Below are 19,126 nucleotides of genomic sequence, written 5' to 3' on the forward strand. Positions count from 1 at the left end.
TAGGAGTAGGGGGAGAGGGAGGAATGTTAGGAGTGGGGGGAGAGGGAGGAATGTTAGGAGTGGGAAAGAGGAGAGAGTTTGACGGAAGAGGGGAAGGGAGGAGAGTTAAGGGGAGGGTAGTCCGAATTATTCCGACTTTTTATCGACTTTTTTCATATCAGTCTGTCGTTGATTAATGTCAGAACTCCGGCCCTCTACAATATGCGGGAAATATGCGAACCACGCCCGGAGCGCACTTCAAACTGATATTTTAGAAACAAATCGTCACTTTCACACACATGTCGCACATGGATCGAAAGATCTATTCTTTATGCACTATGTGGTATCAATAACATGTTTCAAAGATCATTACGAAAATTATTTTCCAACGTTTTCTACACCAACCCATGTTTTTAATGGAAATTAGGCCATGAGCAATGTCACATGACTTAACATATCTCGCGTTACCGAAGGTTCTCACAACGTTATGACGTAGGCTGGCTAGATTTTAGTCATGTGGCATTAGAAGTAAAACAGAGTAAGCTTGAAAAAATATGTTTTTAGTGATTGTATTGGTTGTTTGAGGAATGTTATTTATGTATGTTTATCTTGTGCATAAAGAATAGATCTTTCGATCCATGTGCGACATGTGTGTGAAAGTGACGATTTGTTTCTAAAATATCAGTTTGAAGTGCGCCCCGGGCGCGGGACGCATATTTCCTGCACATTATAGAGGGCCGGAGTTAAACGACGACGGACCGATATGAAAAACGTCGATAAAACGTCAGAATAATTCGGACCAGGTTGGAGGGAGAGGGAGAAGTGTTAGGGGTGGGGGAGATGGAGGAGTGTTACGGTTGGGGGAGAGGGAGGAATGTTAGGGGTTTGGGAGTATTAGGGATGGAGGGAGAGGGAGGAGTGTTTGGGTTGAGGGAGAGAGAGAGGAGTGTGTAAGGGGTGTGTGGGGGTGTGTGGGGGGATTGTTGAGGGAGGGGGGAGACTTAATATACAGTAGGGAAAAAGAATGGTGTTGCATTAATTTCTTGAGATTGCTTACCGTCTCATCATCCCTGATAATACACGAGAACTTTTCCCAAGACCGCTATTCATTTCTTCAAGCTGTAAACAAAGCACAATGATTGATATTTCCTAAGGAAATAAGACATTCCTTACAACTCTTAATTCATAGTAGATACTGTGCAGGAAATAGGATCTCAAATGTGGAGGATTTATAAACCAAGTCTTTCAGTTTTAAGTTAGTGAGCCATTTACAATCAAATATATCTCATAAGAAATGAATGAATATATATTATAAAGATTATCATGATGTATGCTTTTATTCACTAAATACATTTTTTCTGTGACAATCATCACGTCATAAAAATGCCATCTCAATATCAAATGTGTAATGTCTCCACCGTCCTTACAAAAGGTAGTATCAGTAATACATGAAATATGGCCTAGTTAATTACTGTGTAACAGGTTAGAGATGTGATGATACCAAAGTCAAAAATCAAATTTACTGACTATATATTCTGATACCATACCGTAAATTAAAATTTTAATTTCCAAATCGCTTTTTGAACAAATAATGGAATGAATGTGTATTTCTCAACTGTTATGCAATGTTCCTTATTGGAACATATGCCCCACATTTTCAAAGTAGGTCAACATAAAAAAAAATGAAAGTAAACAAAATACATGTATACCAACTTACCAAGTATTGTTACCAAATATAAATAACATTAAAATTTACCCTCTCCCCAAGGGTAATTAGTCACCCAGGGTAGTACAATTTTGTATTTTGATAGAGCACCTTAATTAGGACCTTTCCATCAATGAAGATTATTTGATTTGAGCAAAACTAGTTCTGGAGAAGACAGGAAATTTAATTCAATCTGACCATTTTGTGGCCCCATTCCCTTGGGTGTTTGATACACGTTTGGTGTATCTTAAGTCAAGAAAACTTAATTCCTTTAAAATTTGAATAAATTTGAACAGTAGTTTTGAAGAAGAAATTAAAAATGTATTTTTGCAGATGTATGAAGTAAGACACAGCAACGGTGATGGTATAAAGGCTATCACATTAGGTCAACTGAGACTTTGTCTCTGGTGACCTCAAATGTTGACAGATTTAGGTTAACTTAAACAAATTACATACGACCATATACAGTAAAATGGGATACTGACCCTATTTCTTGACCGTTGTATTGTCTGCCTTTGGCCACTTAGGTCCTGTAAAACCTGGGCACCCATTTCCTCTGAAAACAAAAATCACCATGTTTGTACTGTACAAAGAAATTATATCCCCTAGACCCACAGTTGTTATGTTCCACTCATACATAAACTATTAGAGTTCCTCAGACTATTTTTACTTACAGTTACATAAATCATAGCTGAGTTCATTATAATTTAAACATGGTAAATACAGCTTCACAATCCATAGCCCCATTAGTTTATAGGCATCAAAGAAAGGCACCCAATGTTACAGTTGGTGTCCTCCCCTCTCACATCAGACAATAACTTGAGCTGTACACATGGGGATAGTTATACTGCTAGAAGAGGTCGAAATATAAGACATGGTAACATAATTACACAATACCCTGCCTGGAATATGATGTCTTACAGTGAAAACAAAATAGACATTTTTCTTTTGTGACAGATAAAAGTGTTTATTTACATGCTGTACCCTCAATCAGAGAGAAGGGTTAAGATTGAAAAATAAAGCAACACTGGACAGTGCTAACTGGGATGTCATTAATGCCCTGCTCATGTTTTCCTATAATGTGAAATTTCAGTACAGATTTTCTTGTCTCAACATTTTTGGCAGGAAATGGATATCTGTCCATATTCTTTGTTGTTTGATAAAAGAATTTATGTTTCACTTGTGGTTTGAATATTTACCCCTTTTTTTTATACAGGTCATGCTCTAAAAAGAAATCAAATATTCACCGATGCATGAAATATAACTGTTTCATCAAGTAACCAAGAATATCCTCTATTTATTTGGTGTTTTAGGTTAATTTACAAATCCATTTATCAGATGCTTTTTTTGTCAAATACAATTTATCAAATGGCAGATCATTCACAAAACCAAATATCTGCCCATATATTGAAATATGATGTAGTGAAAACATTTTCATCATATCTATCGTTAGAATATATTTTATAACAGCATTGCAATTGTTGAACAAGACCAAACAAGAAAACATTTTATCATGAAAAATATACATACCAGTTTCCAGAGCGATTCTGTAGCCATGATCTAAGCGTCGAGAGGTACGGTCCAGGGCATCTGTGTTGTCCAGGAGTCTTTTCCTCTGTGAGGAGTACGAGGTGACAGGTTAATCTGTGTAAGGGCTTAGTTATGGTAAATCATTTTACTCTATTTAATTGATGATAACCCCATGTCTTGTTATAAGCCCATCACCCATTTTCGCTTACTTTCCAATAAGTTTCCATGCATAGGGTTGGTGCCCAGTAATAAATCCAGCCTCTATATTGCTGATGGGATTTCTTGATGTATGTGTCCTATATAGGCACACTTTCCTTTGATGAAAGGATGTGGGCTAGTTCTGTGTTCACACATTGCTTCAATGGCTATAAGTATCTGATGACATCTGACCTTTGACCCATGGCAGCATTTTGCAAGTAGCACAGCAAGGACTTTTTTATCATTCCTATCATTACATTGAGGAAACAAAGCTAAATGATACATACAAAAGTTCTAACAAGATACAAAAATAAAAAAAATTGAAGTACAGCAAATACAGCAAAAAACATTTCCTTATGTTTCTAATCTTTCCTATCTTCATCGTCAATGACCACACCACCCATCAACCATTAAGCCATGTTACAAACCTGATCTTCTGACTCATGTGTATCATCTCCGAGGAGTTCATCTCTACTGCTGTCTATACCGAGTTTGGCTCGCCGCTGTAAATAGGACACAATAATATACATATTGTTTAACACATCTGAATGGTCTAGGTTTGTCTACAGTGGACACTAGAACACCACATGGTACCTTTCACTACGTCGGAGGCAGGTAACCCATTATATTACTTCAATAAAAACAACTTATTGATAAGATGCAGACTGTGATCAGGATACCACTTTTGTGTCTGGTTTAGAAGGTTACCTGTAAGAATTTATGGATAAGATGCAGACTGTGATCAGGATACCACTTTTGTGTCTGGTTAAAAAGGTTACCTGTAAGAATTTATTGATAAGATGCAGACTGTGATCAGGATACCACTTTTGTGTGTTTTAGAAGGTTACCTGTAAGAATTTATTCCAGCTTTTTATTTGCATATGTACTTTAAGGCACCCATTGAAGAAGATTGGTGATAGCTACAGTTCCTCTGCTAAAGGCTGTGTTAATTATAAGAGCACAATAGTAGAAATGATCTCAAGATTTAACTTACTGTGTCTGTCTGTAGTTTTCCAAGCTCTGTCTTGTAACTTTTGACACGAGTCTGATATTTTTGTTTATCTCTTGATGGCAAATCCTTTACCTCCAGCTCCATTTGTTCCAACTAAAATAGAAACCCAATCATCACGGATTACTGACAGTCTCTGTATTACCCATTTTAGATACCAGTGTATGAAAAATACTTAATGCATAAAACTGTATGTAAAGGAATGTATATATATATATCTTTAAAAGAAGTATCCTTTCCTTACATTTACACAGCAATTAACAGTTTATCTGATTCTATCTTTACCTAAGAAAGGTGAAGGGTTGTCGAATTATAAATCAAACACCATAGATATGAATACCGGTATAAGGAATAAACTTGTCTGACATGAAAGAAATATCAGAGTTTCTTGATATATTTTGGAAAATGTAGAATCGCAACTTTTTTTTTTTTACAGAAATGTGCGATATTCTCTCACTTTGTATCATCCACTAATTCATGTCCACTTTGAAAATTAGATCATGCTTAGTACAGCCTATCCATAACATAAATTACAAGATACACTGGATAGTACATGACAACTATTTTCATCTCTGTTCCACTTAAATTTTCGTCACTTACATAAGTAAGCTTACAGTTTACATAGGAGAGATACTTTATGACTTGTGGAATCTGTATTATCCACAAAATTATTTTATCATTGTTTCCAACTTGAATCAAATCTGCTTTCACACACTGTAATTAAGGTGCAAGTGCAATTAAAGTTTTATGGCACATTATCTAAAGTGTTTTTTATCGTTAAACTCACTTTAAACTAAGTAATCTTTATTCTCTTTAGTATAGTTTAATACATCACTGGTCTGAATTCATGAAAATTCATTTAAGAAAGCTTACCAGTTCTGACACCTCATCGAAAAGTTTGTCAACCTGTCTGATGTATTTTTGCTTCTCAGCTGAAAATAAAGTATATATTCAAGGTTATCAACTTGATTCTATAGTCTTACAGAGTATACAATCAGAATTATGTAGGCTGGGGCCAACACTAGGTCGATTCTGGATACATATTTCCATATTTAATAATATAGTCATATATACTTAAGGGAATAGTGCATAAACAAAAGATCCTTAAAGGATCTTGGCATCATTATTAATATGTATGTTTGATCTTTTCTCTTACCTGTTAAATTAATAATAATTGAAGTTTCAGTTCTAATGGATAATGATTATGACCACATTCAACAAGTTTAAATTAAAGATTTTGTCATAATGTGAGACTTTGTCACCTTGCGTATGAAGGTCCTTAATGATACAACCATACTCCATATTGATCTGACTATTTTTTATGCCTTTTAAGAGCGATTGAGGCCATTTTACTTCGCACTGCATGAAAGCTTCAGTTATATTTGCTTAAATACTGCAGTGAATACTGTGTCGTGAACATGTTTAGTAAAATGTTCGCCAATCACATTATGTAAACTCCACAATAAAACTTAAGTTCTTACGAAGATCTACTTACCTCCATGTGTGTTCGATATTTTACTGATATTGTACGTTATGTCAGCTGTCAAATTGGAATATTGCTGCTCATATGATTCTATCAACGACGCCATTCTGTCATTTTCAAGTACTAAACAGAGCCATGTAGTAAACTGCAGAGAGTACCCGAGTAAAAATAATCCGAACGCTTCCGGTCGTCCTTTCTTCCGGCCACCATCAAGGTGCGATGAGCGTGAATATATGTTATAAATAAATCGCCCCCATCCGTCCATTGATGGTTAATATTTGATATTGTTAACACAAGATCTAAACAAAACATGCTTATTAGAAACTCCATGAAGCGTTATTTTTCAATTATATGGATATCATGCGTTTTTTTCAACAAATGATATATCCACTGTCGATGTAAACAAAATATGCGAAGAGAAACTTGAGATGTTTTGACGGTGAAAATGTATGCTTACCATTTTATCATTGAGAAGTAATTTGGAAAAGAACATAAATGTATCTTTTTCCCTATCTTGATTTGGACTCTTTAATGAATAATCGTTTTAATTGCGCATGGACAGTCGTTAAGGTCTTGAAAACGAATATTTCCATGACACTGAATCATGGAATAAAATTCTTACCTAGCATACCGTCTTCTCAGAAATCATCAATTGCTTTATCATTGTTGGATAATATCACAGGTGCTTAGGTTCTGGAATATATGTGATATATTGAGGTATCGAACACCACTGTGATCATATTGGGTTCTAGAAGTAGAATATATAAAACATTATCTGTTAATGTATAGCACTCCACTAGATATCGCACCCCTTTATGCTAATGAATCATAAAGGTATGCTTTATTGGTAAAATGTTGCTGAGATAATACTCTACCAAATGTTGTTATACCATAGTATAATCACAAAGGTATGGGTGCGATACATAAACAGATAATGTTATATATGTTCTAGAACCCAATCATTTATTATCATAGTGATGTTCGATACGTATACCTAAATATATCGCATATATTCCAGAACCCCAGCACCTGTTCATTGAGTATGCATAGTATGCCAAACCAGTCATCATGACAGTATGTTGTTGATTAGGAGGAAGGAGTTACAAAGCTTAAATTCATATCGAGATTCAAGAACAGAAATAAGGAAAAGATATGAAAAAATATTGGTTCCCAACTGTTGCTACCCAATGTATCTCGTCTTGTAAACCTCTGTTAGAGTATGTGTACCTGTGTATACACATTTTCGTTGGTGCAATGTGCCATTGCATGCTTGTCATCAGCATATCAGCAATTGTCAGCATGACAGCAATACTGTTTGAAGGACAGACATGTTTTGACTACACATTCATCTGATCTGAATGGAAAGGATAAGGCAGTTTGAATTTTGAAACTTGCCAGGAATGTTCGTGAGATAATGCTCTACGAAATGTTGTTATTTAACTTAACAGGGTGGCTTTGTGGGGCAGTCAACAGCACACATCTTTCAGTAAGGTGTTCTCAGGCTATTAACATTTCCTCCTACATTAACACCCTTGCACCCTTTTAAAGACATTTGACATTTTTCATTGCAGATGGTTCAACGACTTACATTTCGCCGGCGTTTGTCTTACAACACCAACAGCAACCGCAGGAGAGTGTAAGTTTCATTTTAAATGTTTTCTCTGCCTTGGTCATTTAATATCGGAGTGTTCTATCTGGATAGTTTACTATTAAATGATCATTGTATACCCAGCCTCCTCTGCCCCGGCCAGTATTAAACCGATCCCATGCCTTGTAATGGAGCAAGCCCGGTGCTAATCGAACCGGATCAATTTTAGAATAAATTGTCGGCACATTGGTCCACATCCATAAATAGGTTTGTAATATGAACTATTTCTTTTGATATCCTATATAACTTGAAGTTAAGCTCTGCCTAAAATGTTGTAAAATTATCAAGTTAATGTAGCAAGGGGAATCGAAATCAGAATTGACTGCCATGTTGGAAACTTTGTCCGTCTTCCGATATAGGTCAGATATCTTTATATGGATGTCATAACCCAATATGGAAATTTTAGTAAACCATGACGGCATCAGTAGTAATACTATATTTTGCCATGCATTTATATAGAAACAGATAATTGATATAAAAACACAAGTGATCTGTCAATGCAGTCATTCCTATCCCCCCCCTCCCCAAGACAGACTTTCGTGAAAGAGGTGTTTTTTTTCAACAATTGTGCAATATTTTGATAACATTTTACTCATATGAAGCATGAATTATATGTAATCTTACAGATTACCACTTTCGATTTTGCTCCATTAGTTGGCATAGGACCGCTTCGTAGCTCTGACGAAGCAATATATAAAAAAAAATCACTCGTTGTCGATTGCTACGTTATTGCAGCTAATAAGCATTATGCTGTGTATGTTTGAAAACTTTTTGTTTTGTTTTAAGCTTGAAATCCAGAACTTTTAAGTCTTAATTTTCTTTGGTGCTTATCTGTAAAATGCATTTGTTGCTGATTGATCAGCATTGGAACAAACCCTTGTTGATGAGACTGGATCCAAAAGAAAAGCTTCCCTATCTGGTAAATGAATACTGTGATGAATGAATGAATACCCTTTTCCTGTCTGACAATACAATTTTTTTTTTTTTAAAGAGAACTTATATTTAAACATGTTGAAAATAATAATGTCATTTGTATTATTTCTATTTCATCTGATGACGCAAAACAGATCAAAGACTCCTGGTAAGTAAGGCAGGCCTCATAGTATAAAATCAACTTTTTGAATTAAACTTATGCATGTTGCATTTAGATATTGAGTTGACACAACTTATGATGCTATTAAATTGAAGATAAAAAGATCGTTTTATAAATGGACTATTATTGAGTGTCTGTACTCAAATTTTATAATAAAACTACAAATAGGTTAGGTTTTCATGAACTTTTGTTAAATTTTTGTTTGTTTCATTATATTTTTAGTGTTTCACACTAAAGCATATCCATTTAATTTTCAGGTCACCTGAGACAAAGTCTCAAGTGACCTATTGCGATCGCCTTTTGTCCGTCTTCGTGCGTCCGTAAACAATTTACATTTTCGACTTCTCCAAAACCCTTGAACCAATTTCAATGAAATTTTGCAGAAACCTTCCATGGCCAAAGGTCAACAAAAATAGTGGCCGGTTTGGTCCCCAGCCCCCAGGTCAAATTGACTAAAATTTCAAAAATCTTCTTCTCAAGACCTAGATATGGTAGAATCAAATACTCTTCATAGAGGGAAGGGTCTTAAGGTGCTTTACCAAAATTGTGAATTTCAATTTATTATGGTTTATAATGGCAAATGATACTTTGAATATTACATGTTAATAGCTTGATTGGAATTATAACCCTGAGTTGACAGTTTGATACTTTGAAAATTTTGAGCCAGCCCTACCCCCAAGGGCTGGAGGGTGGGGCCCAAAGGCGTCAGTGTGCTAAAAGTTCTTTATTTTCCTGGTTTAGAATCAGAGGTGCTAGTTTCAAATACTTTTTGGTCTTAAATTTGTAAGCTAGATATTTAATAAGGTGGTTTTATTGATTTTTGTCACTTTGAATAATATTTTTATTCATGTTCAAATCAAAATCAACTCTCTGTATAAATATATCAGGTGACCATTAAGGCCCATGGGCCTCTTGTTTATTTATTTCCAGTTTTGGAAATGGAGAATATATATATACATGTAAAAACGTCATTTTGAGAAACTAATCAAATGTTTTGGGATTGGCAGGAAAAAATAGGGTCGGTCAGGAACCAGGAGACACAGCTATATTTTTATTTGGCCTAATAGACCATTTGAAAATACACTGACTATTGTTATCATAATGATTGTGAAAAGATGTAAAATTGTATTAAAGGTACATATAAACAGGTGTAAAAGGACTAACCCACGGACAAATTTTTGAGGGGAAATCTTGGCTAATGGCTTGTGGAATTGCAAACCCCTGCTAAATGACTAGTGAAGAATACAACGTTTCAGAAATTGAATAATATATATGATGATAATCTAAATTACAGGTGGTAAGCTGGTATACTTATACACAAAGAAGCTTGGAAGCATCCCAAAATGTGGTGATTGCAAGATCAAGTTACATGGGGTGAGTGTTTTGTTACTGATTTTTTTTTTTGACACAGATAAATAAATGAATGCAGTAGTCCCTAGTACTCACATGTTGCATGTTGATTTCAGGAGTTGCAAGTAGAATTAGTACATGTAGTTCTTTTCAGTGGCAATTTATTCTGTACAAAATGCTATACAAAGCAAATGAGATGGGGAACACAAAGTTATGTTTTATGAACAAACAAGAGTATGATGGTAATAACTTCATTATTAGTACCAAGGTATGCAAAGTAAGTCTACAGCTTCTGAATATGCCAGTTGTTTCAAAATTTCAATTCTTTCCATGCTTGGTAGCCATTTCTTTATCTTTTAAAAGTACAGAACTAGGAAAGAAAAACATGAATTTCCAAGATTCCTATATGAACATAACAACAAAACCAAAATCTGTCTTGTCATCTATTCCGTAATCCATGCAAAACTGTTTGTGAAGTGTACAAAAACTTAAAATGTTCAAGAATTTTATTCTAAGTAATAAATATAGCTGGTAGAAATGTCTCCAAATATGGGGGGGGGGGGATCTGTATTATATGTCCTGTTTAAAAGCTGTTCCAGAAATAGATATGTACGCTATTCAATATAGTGACCCAACCAACCAGAAATGGTAGAATTGGTTTTTTCTTTGGACCCACTGCACTATTTATGACAATTGTAAATTGCAAGTACTGTCCCCTGTGTGCTATATTATTTGGAATAGTTCTGAGATCATGGATGATAAAATGATTTTCGTATTGGTGATATGTTGATTTATAACCCATGTTCAATCACACTCGCTACAGATTACCCCAGCCAGACCCAAGGAGCTCATGTCTATGTCCAAGCGTCTGAAGTCTGTGACCAGAGCCTATGGTGGATCTAGGTGTCACAGATGTGTAAGAGAAAGGTATAAACAAAATTCTGTTGTCCTGTATTCAAAACTGGACTTGCATTTATTAACTACGAAAATTTTCATCGTGAAATAATAGCCAAGATATCTTCAATTGTGAAAATAAACTTGCATTCATAGCTATCAAACAGTCTACTGAGGTATCAGGTTTTCATTTGGAAACATATATAATCTGTGGTCTACTGCAAGGAAGTTCTGACATTAACCTTGTTTCATTGACACTGACATGTAAAGACTCAACTATAATAATGACAACTATAAACTCAGAACCCATTGTAAAGATTTGATGATTTGAGAATGTGTACCATTATTTAGCTTTGTCACTCAGTATGCCTGTCTGTCAGCAGTAAAAAGTTGTGTAATCAGTTTTCTTATAAACTCGTCAACAGATTTAGTTTATATATATATATATACACCATAGGGTATGTGAACTTCAAATTCTACATGTAATGAGATTTTCCTTATCAGTCAGGTTTTAAGGGTCAATGTCACAGTTAACAAATCTGATAGGTGGTATATTAATCATTGTTTATGAATATGTGAACATATGACATTTCACATATTCATTAACAGTGATTCAGGGCACATGGGTGCTGAGGGTGGGACCATAAAAAGTCATAAAGTCCAAAATTACATAAATTTATCCGTAGATGATGAAAACTTTGAACATATCTTTACTGGCAAGAAAAAAACAGGGAATATTTATAACGTAGAAAAAGGTTACATGTAGGTTTCTTGTTTCTTCCGTTCCACACTGGACTGACTTTGAAAGGGCTGCAGGATAAGTGCTGTCTACAAGCTCATCAAAGATTATCACTTTTATTGTTGATACCTTACCTAATTAGTGATGTATGTCAGTAATCTGTATTACCTTATTAATTGAAATGTAACTAAAGCAGATGTTTATTTTTTTACTTCTAGGATTGTGCGTGCATTCCTCATTGAAGAACAGAAGATTGTTGTTCGTGTGTTGAAAGCACAGGAGGCAGCAAAGAAATAAACTGGGGTGTGATAGACAATAAAAGCTGGGAAAAATGATTGTGTTCTGTGCTTTTTATGTAGCATGTCTGTTGATAACTTTCAGATGAAAAGAAACGCATGACTCCAGAGAGCGATGAAACATTGCAGTGAAAGTTCACCTTATTAAGCAGCTTAACTTAACTCCACCAGGTTGAGCTGATAATTTATACAGCAAACTTGTTCAAACACACTTGTAGCACAAACATATTTTTGATAAAGTTGGCTTTTAGTTAGGTCCTAAACACTTTCCCCAAAAGGCCTATCGAGCTATTTCAATCAGTTGCCATCCATCTATCCTGTGTCCATGAACTTCTTAGGAACCACGAAGTCGATTCAAATCTTGGAAAAGAAAGTGCTGTCCCCTTCTTGGGGCTAAAAGGGCATAACAAGTATCTAAAGATAGTTTTGGAGCAATGTAGCACCCTGGAAGGCTTTCAATTTATCCATTAAAACGTCCCGACATTGAATGCTACAAAAATGTATATTGAAATTACATTGACCTTTATTTTGTTTGAGTACTCCGCTTCAGTTGAAAAACAAAAATGTCTCTAGTCATGAAGCCTGCTGCACAATTTTTTTGGGGGGAAAAATGTTTGACCTGAATTAAAGGTAGCCGTTCAAATTGATCTGTTTAAACACTCGGAACAGCTAATGAAGATGTGGACACTAGCATTCTGTCGGAGTGCCACAAAATTACTGAAAATAAATTACCATGAATTTTATCAAATGTGTTAAAATAATCGATTTTTCCAGAAAAAACGTGGCCTATGCACTGCAATCTTTTGAGAGAAAAATCCCCTTTATCTTTATTCAAGGTCACAAGGGTCAAATCTGTTAGAACGCTCTAACAACTTATATTGGAAACAAAATGGTAAGCAGTTATAAAATGTGGCCTGGATTTTACCGAGGGAGTGATACAAACACTGAATAAGAAATGACCTTTGCCTATATTTAATGTCACTTGGGTGACGTGTTTTAACGATCAATTTCTCCTGAAGAATCCTTGCTACCATCGAGGTTTTGAAAAGTAATAACCTTGAGGATCACAGTCGTCAAATCTGGAAAAACTCCGAATAATTTCTGAAGAAAGTAATGATATGTAGCTTGCTGGCATGGGGTTAAAACATTAGACATGATATTTTTAACGGCATATAGTTATAACATTTAGCCAGAAGCTTGCTCAAAGTAAGTGAAATAAAGTTAACTTAAAAAGGTGAGCGTCTTCATGCCCCGTGAACCTCTTTCCTTTGAATTTTCAAGTGTTAATTATAGCAATGAATATACAAATTAAGGGTCCCCTAGTATGAGTTACCATCCATTATGTTTAATGAAAATAAACACATTATTGGGCCTTTAAGCTCTAGCCTTGACCCAGCGGCTACGGAAATGAGAAAGCTAAGTTCAAGATTTTCATTTCGATATCACATTTTAAGGTTACCGGAAATACACGTTGTAACAGGAAAGAAGAAGTTAATAAAATACATACCGTTGCAAGGGATCGAATCACCGACTCTAGTCGAAAGCTTTTTAAAAAGAACATCTCTCGCCAAATCAAGTAACGCGACTACACTACACTCCTAGTCCGTAATGGCACCAGTCTGTATGAGGGAAGTATTAAAATGAGTGTTTTGGATCAAACCGCAGACGCTCTACCACAAAGCTAAAGAAAAAATGTTTCTTGGCGAAACTTTAGGTATATTTGACATCATATATAATGCACATCTTTTACAAAGATACTCTGTCGAATAACCAGCTTTTGTGATTTCTGGTGTATTAAGTATCCCCCTAGCTTTTGATGAGTTTATTACTATTATACATCATTGTGGGATACCTTATTATTGCTTATAGTACACCATATTTTAAACTGTATGTGTGCCTGATGAAAACCTGCTATTTATTCTTATTTAAAGTTATAGCGCTGAAATTCAACAATAATAATTTAGTCAAGAAGCTGTTTCCTGCACAAACATTTCAATTAGTTGATCCCCCTAACCTACACCATGTAGAAAAAGGACGCAACGAGAGCTATGCGACACCAAATTATAGCCGTAACTTCCGATTGCATCCGACCATCATTACTTTATCAATCCAATAAGTCATTTCAACACCAATCGTCGCATTGGTCGTCAATTGCTGTCAAACTCTATATGCTTGATTTGAATTAAACATATTTTATTGCAAATAAATATTTATAAAAGAATTGGACACAACTTATCACAGTCCTTTTCTTCAAATACATGAATTTAAACAATAAAACTTGATAAGGTAATTTACGCAATATATATATATTATGTTTTTATATGGAAAAAGAAAATAGAGAGGAAGAAAAGACGGATAGAGTAACGAAGTAAAGGATAGTAACACAGGTAGAGTCTAAGAAAAAAAGTGTGATAGAGAGAGAAAGATGAACACATTCAGCCAAACCTGAGAAAAAAAGTGTGATAGAGGGAGAAAGATGAACACATTCAGCCAAACCTGTTGCATTTGCTGATATAATTTTGGACAGATTTTGCAATTGAGGTATTTTCATCATTGCTGAATTTAGGATCGCCATATAGGAGCAAGTCTAAAGTTGAATCATCACGAAAAGGTTGTAGCTCTCTTATTAATAGATTACGAAGTTGGATGTATAAGGGACAGATGAAGTGATATGAGTCTTCACATGGATATCCGCATGCACATTCAGCTGTATTAGATACATTTGCTCTAAATAGGTCATAGTTAAGAAAGCTCGCACAGTTTCTCAAACGGCAATGAAGTATATTTAATTTACGGCAACCCCATACCAGAAAGCATTTATTATGTAGTTTACTTTTTGATTTTATATTTGTTTTAAATGAACTGAGAGAAGTCGAATTTCTTATAGATAATATATCTGGGTCATTCCACATTTTTGTAGTTGATGGGGAAAAAAGAATTGCGCCTGGTTTCAAGCCTCAAGTTAGGTTGTCTGTATGCTTCATAGACGAACTCCCGTCATCAATATAATTACCATCGTATACGTATGGCATTGCTACTATATAGCCCTTCCAAATTCAGTTTGCATTGATATAGGCTATGAATGCCATGGATCGTTTGTTGACGTCATAAATGTTACGTTGGATACCACTGACCCTTCCCAGGCGATGGCTGTTCTTTTCATTGAACAAACATACAAGATACATACATTATTTGACCTACATGCTAAAGGATAATAAATGTAATAGATTTTTTTATGGGCTGAACAGATTCCACAAATGGTACACATAAGTATTGAACTGTGTTCATTTAGCATCTATAGACAATATGAATTCCAACTGGACAAAGGTAAATCCAGCATGAAGCGCTAGCACGCTTCATTGGATTTGTCTTTGTCCAGTTGGCATTCATATTGCCTATGAATGCCAAATGAAAGCAGTCCAATGCTTAAATATACCTGTCCCTCGTCAGTCTTTAGGCGTAATAATGCGGCGGGTTAAGATGTCAGTTTAACCTTTCGATGTGGAATTTAATTATCAGTGACGAAAGATGCAGCTAGCAGATAAGGAAGTTTCAGCGGCTTGTATTTCAAATCTACAATACATTGGTTTGGTAGGCTGGGTAGGGGTAGAATGCCTGTACCAGCTGTAAGAATATTCGTCAACAATAAGTTTGGCTGTAACAAGCATGATATCTCTGATATTATGCGTGTACTGTTAAAATGTTAGCTTAACAAATCAGGTAATAGTGAGAATGCAAAGTGGTATCGGTCGCTCTCTTTGGGTCAATGTCTTTCCAAAATTCTTGAACACAGAAGAATCTCCCTTTCGCATGGGTCATTTATGGGATAAAACACACTAAAACGCTTACTAGGATTTTTTGTTCATTTTTTTGCAATATAGGCTATAAACAAGCTATAAACAATAATGGATAAGCGTCGGACCCATATGATTGGTTAATTGTATGGATTCGTGACACTTTGAACCATGAATTTTTCAGGAACCCCCGAGCTATCCGTTTTCCCTTGGTGAGGGGGTAAAGTTTACTATAGTTTATATAAGGAAATAACACTTTTGGGTATATTTTGACAACTTTCTGTAGGAAATTATTTTTGCTTGGTGAGAATTATCCTTGGAGGAAGATGGTTTCAAACTGTAAAATTGAGATTCCTACCCCAGCCCCTGGGGCCAGGGCGGGCCCCAAAGAGAAAATTAACCAATATTTCAAAAATCTTCTTCTCCAGACTCAGAGGTCCTATAGTGATTTTCTCTGCATGAAAAGAAAGATCACCAGGGGGTTTATTTAAATTGTCAATTTCAAAATTAAAGTTTACTGTAGTTTATATAGGGAAATAACACTTTTGGGTATATTTTATCCATTTTCAGCAGAAAATTACTCAAACTTAGTCAGAATCATCTTTGGTGAATAAGGGTATTACATTGTAAAATTGGAATTCCTGTCCCATCCCCAGGGGCTAGGGCGGGGCCCCAAAGGGAACATTTACCAATATTTTCAAATTCTTATCCTTTGATGACATGACAAGTATTGTATTTCACTTAGTGTACATGCTGATTTCCACATCCCATCTACACAATAAAATAAAGCTACCAGTACCTATGATATAACTCATGTGACCGCTAAGGCCCCTGAGCCTCTTGTTTCACTGTTCCCTTAATGAATCTGTCAGAAAAGAGAGGCCAAGAATAATTATATTGAAAATATGCAAAAATAAAAATATTTCTCCAAGTAGCTGGTGGAAAATTGCAAAAACTGTTTTAAATGCAAATAATAAAAGTAACTGTATTCCCCCTCTTAAATGTGATGAATGTTTCATTAAACATCCATTTGATAAAGCTGAATATCTTAATAAGTATTTTACCTCTATATCTACCACTTCTGAGAATCTTGAACCTATTCCTGATAATGAATTTAACTGTCTCCACGTACACTATGGAAAACATAACAATAACACATCAAGATGTCCATGACCAATTTTTTCTCCTAACTAGTAATAAACCAGCTGGACCGATGGCATGGTACCTACAATGATTAAACAACTTGAACGTTCTATTGCTCTACCTTTAACGTACAACTTTGGGCTAATAAATCCAAATAAAATAGAATCTGTTATATTCTCTAAAAAAAACTGAATACTCATCACCTTAATGTATATTTTTATGATGAACCTGTTACTGTCAGCCGAACACATAAACATCTTGGCTTGACATTCAGTGATGATGCTAAGTGGAATGACCACATTTATGATATTTACCAAAAAGGATACAAAAGAATTAATATTTTAAGGATGATAAAACATAAACTAGACAGACAGTCATTAACCACAATGTATACATCATATATTAGACCTTTACTAGAATATGCAGATGTTGTTTGGGATAATTGTTCACAAAATCTAAAATATCTCTTAGAGTCAGTCCAGCTAGAGGCTGCGATAATAATTACAGGACTGCGTAGAGGCACCACCACAATATCTTGTACAAAGAATAAGCCTGGGTTCCTCTTGAAAGTAGGAGAAAACAACATAAAATGATGCTGATGTACAAGATTATGAATAATAAAACTCCATATTATCTGAAAGAAATCACTGAGTCACATTTTCATGATCCCACACTAGCTAGATATCCCCTTAGATCAGTTAGAATATTTCATCCTCCTCTTTGTCGAACTGTTAACTATTCTAATAGCTTTTTTTCCATCCATGTTTAATGAAATAAATAATATCGCTTCAGACCTTCAAAATATTCGTTCCGCCTATCAGTTCAAAAAGTTAATAACACCTATTCCAAATTCAAACACAAGAACAACTGATGTCTTTAAGTTTTTAGGAAATAGGGAAACTAATATTATTCTCTGTCAGTTGAGAAATGAGGCCAGTAACCTAAATAATGACCGTCAGAAAGATTATCTTACTGAGTCCTCTGCATGTTCTTGTGGTTCTAGATTTGAAACAGCATCTCATTACTTCCATGATTGTATCAAATACACTGAATATCGTATTCTACTTTTTCAGAATATATTCCATGAAACTCACAACCATTTATCATTAGATGTCATGCTAAATGGTTCCGAGAGATGTGATGAAAATGAAAATAAACATATTCTCCTATCTATATTCAATTACATTTTAAGTTCTAGAAGTTTATTCAGGACATTTAACTTCAATTTTGAATGAAATTTTACATTTTATTTATTTACACTTTATTTATTTATTTACATTTTATTTTTTCTCAATGTAATTCTTCTGATTTCCAGAAATGGTACATGAATATTAATATTTCCTATTTGTCTTCATTGTTTATTTTTAAATACTGTTAGTGATGGGGGCTGGGGTTCAGAAGACCAGTTATACTATTTTATTAAAAAAAATATTGGGAAACAACTACATAAATAAGAATATAAAGCTTTACAACATGTTAATTATATATCTAACCTGTGTTTAATATGCATAAATTAAACTATTTGGTGGGATTGAATGTCCAAACTCATCAGTGGATGGCCTTGTGTGATATCATTACAATGGACTTTTTGGCCTGTATCTGTTGGGTGCAGTAATTCAATCCCATCAATGTTTATACATGCAGCTCCATCCACAAATTATTTTTCTTTTCTCTTCATAATATGTATATGTTGAACTCTCCATCTCTTGCTCTGTTTAAAAAATTACAAAATAAAGATAAAGTTAAGGACAGAGAAGTAACTTCAATTTTTTAAAACGACGGTGAAAGAATGGTAAATATTATTCTTTGCCAATTAAGAAATTCCTGTAGTAATTTATATTCTGATTTATATCGTGACCATTTAATAGATAGTCCAACTTGTGCTTGTTCTTTTGAATACGAAACAGCCTCTCATTATTTCTTCAATTGTCCACTGTATATCGAACAACGAAATACTTTGTTTACTTCTTTGAATAATATAAGTAATCATAACCATATGGATTTAAATAAAAAATTTTCAAGGTTGTCCTACATGTGATCTGAATATAAACAGACAGATGCTAATTCATATTCAGATTTTTATTGGAAAAACTAGGCGTTTTAATTTTTATATGACGTAGAAAGCCATGATGTATTCTCTAGATAGAATTGTTAATGGAATAACAAAGTGTAAACTTTTTGATGCATAATGATAAATGAGATTACAGTTAAGTAGGTTTGTTATATCTTGTTCATAATATTATATTGCCTTTATGTCACATTATT

At 34.6% G+C, this 19,126-nt stretch overlaps 2 protein-coding genes across 2 annotated transcripts in view; one reads left to right on the top strand and one right to left on the bottom strand.

Annotated features, from left to right (window-relative positions):
• Positions 1–6,052, bottom strand: part of LOC110446547 (vesicle transport through interaction with t-SNAREs homolog 1A-like) — a 7,719-nt gene extending 1,667 nt beyond the window's left edge. The window contains exons 1-7 of the mRNA XM_021491743.1: positions 5,917–6,052; positions 5,295–5,353; positions 4,407–4,517; positions 3,841–3,915; positions 3,215–3,299; positions 2,170–2,240; positions 1,037–1,098 (exon numbers count right to left, since the gene is read on the bottom strand). Of these exons, the coding sequence (XP_021347418.1) occupies positions 1,037–1,098; positions 2,170–2,240; positions 3,215–3,299; positions 3,841–3,915; positions 4,407–4,517; positions 5,295–5,353; positions 5,917–6,010 (557 nt within the window). The 5' untranslated portion in view covers positions 6,011–6,052. The remainder of the gene's footprint in view (positions 1–1,036; positions 1,099–2,169; positions 2,241–3,214; positions 3,300–3,840; positions 3,916–4,406; positions 4,518–5,294; positions 5,354–5,916) is intronic.
• A 1,390-nt stretch (positions 6,053–7,442) lies between these two features.
• Positions 7,443–11,961, top strand: LOC110446548 (60S ribosomal protein L34-like). The gene is made up of 5 exons (XM_021491745.1): positions 7,443–7,540; positions 8,620–8,633; positions 9,940–10,019; positions 10,819–10,922; positions 11,847–11,961. Exons 1-5 carry the CDS (start codon positions 7,476–7,478, stop codon positions 11,923–11,925), a joined length of 342 nt encoding a protein of 113 aa, XP_021347420.1. The 5' UTR covers positions 7,443–7,475; the 3' UTR covers positions 11,926–11,961.
• Positions 11,962–19,126: the final 7,165 nt, after the last annotated feature.

The sequence above is a fragment of the Mizuhopecten yessoensis genome, unplaced genomic scaffold (assembly GCF_002113885.1).
Source record: "Mizuhopecten yessoensis strain PY_sf001 unplaced genomic scaffold, ASM211388v2 scaffold2781, whole genome shotgun sequence".
NCBI lineage: Eukaryota > Metazoa > Mollusca > Bivalvia > Pectinida > Pectinidae > Mizuhopecten > Mizuhopecten yessoensis.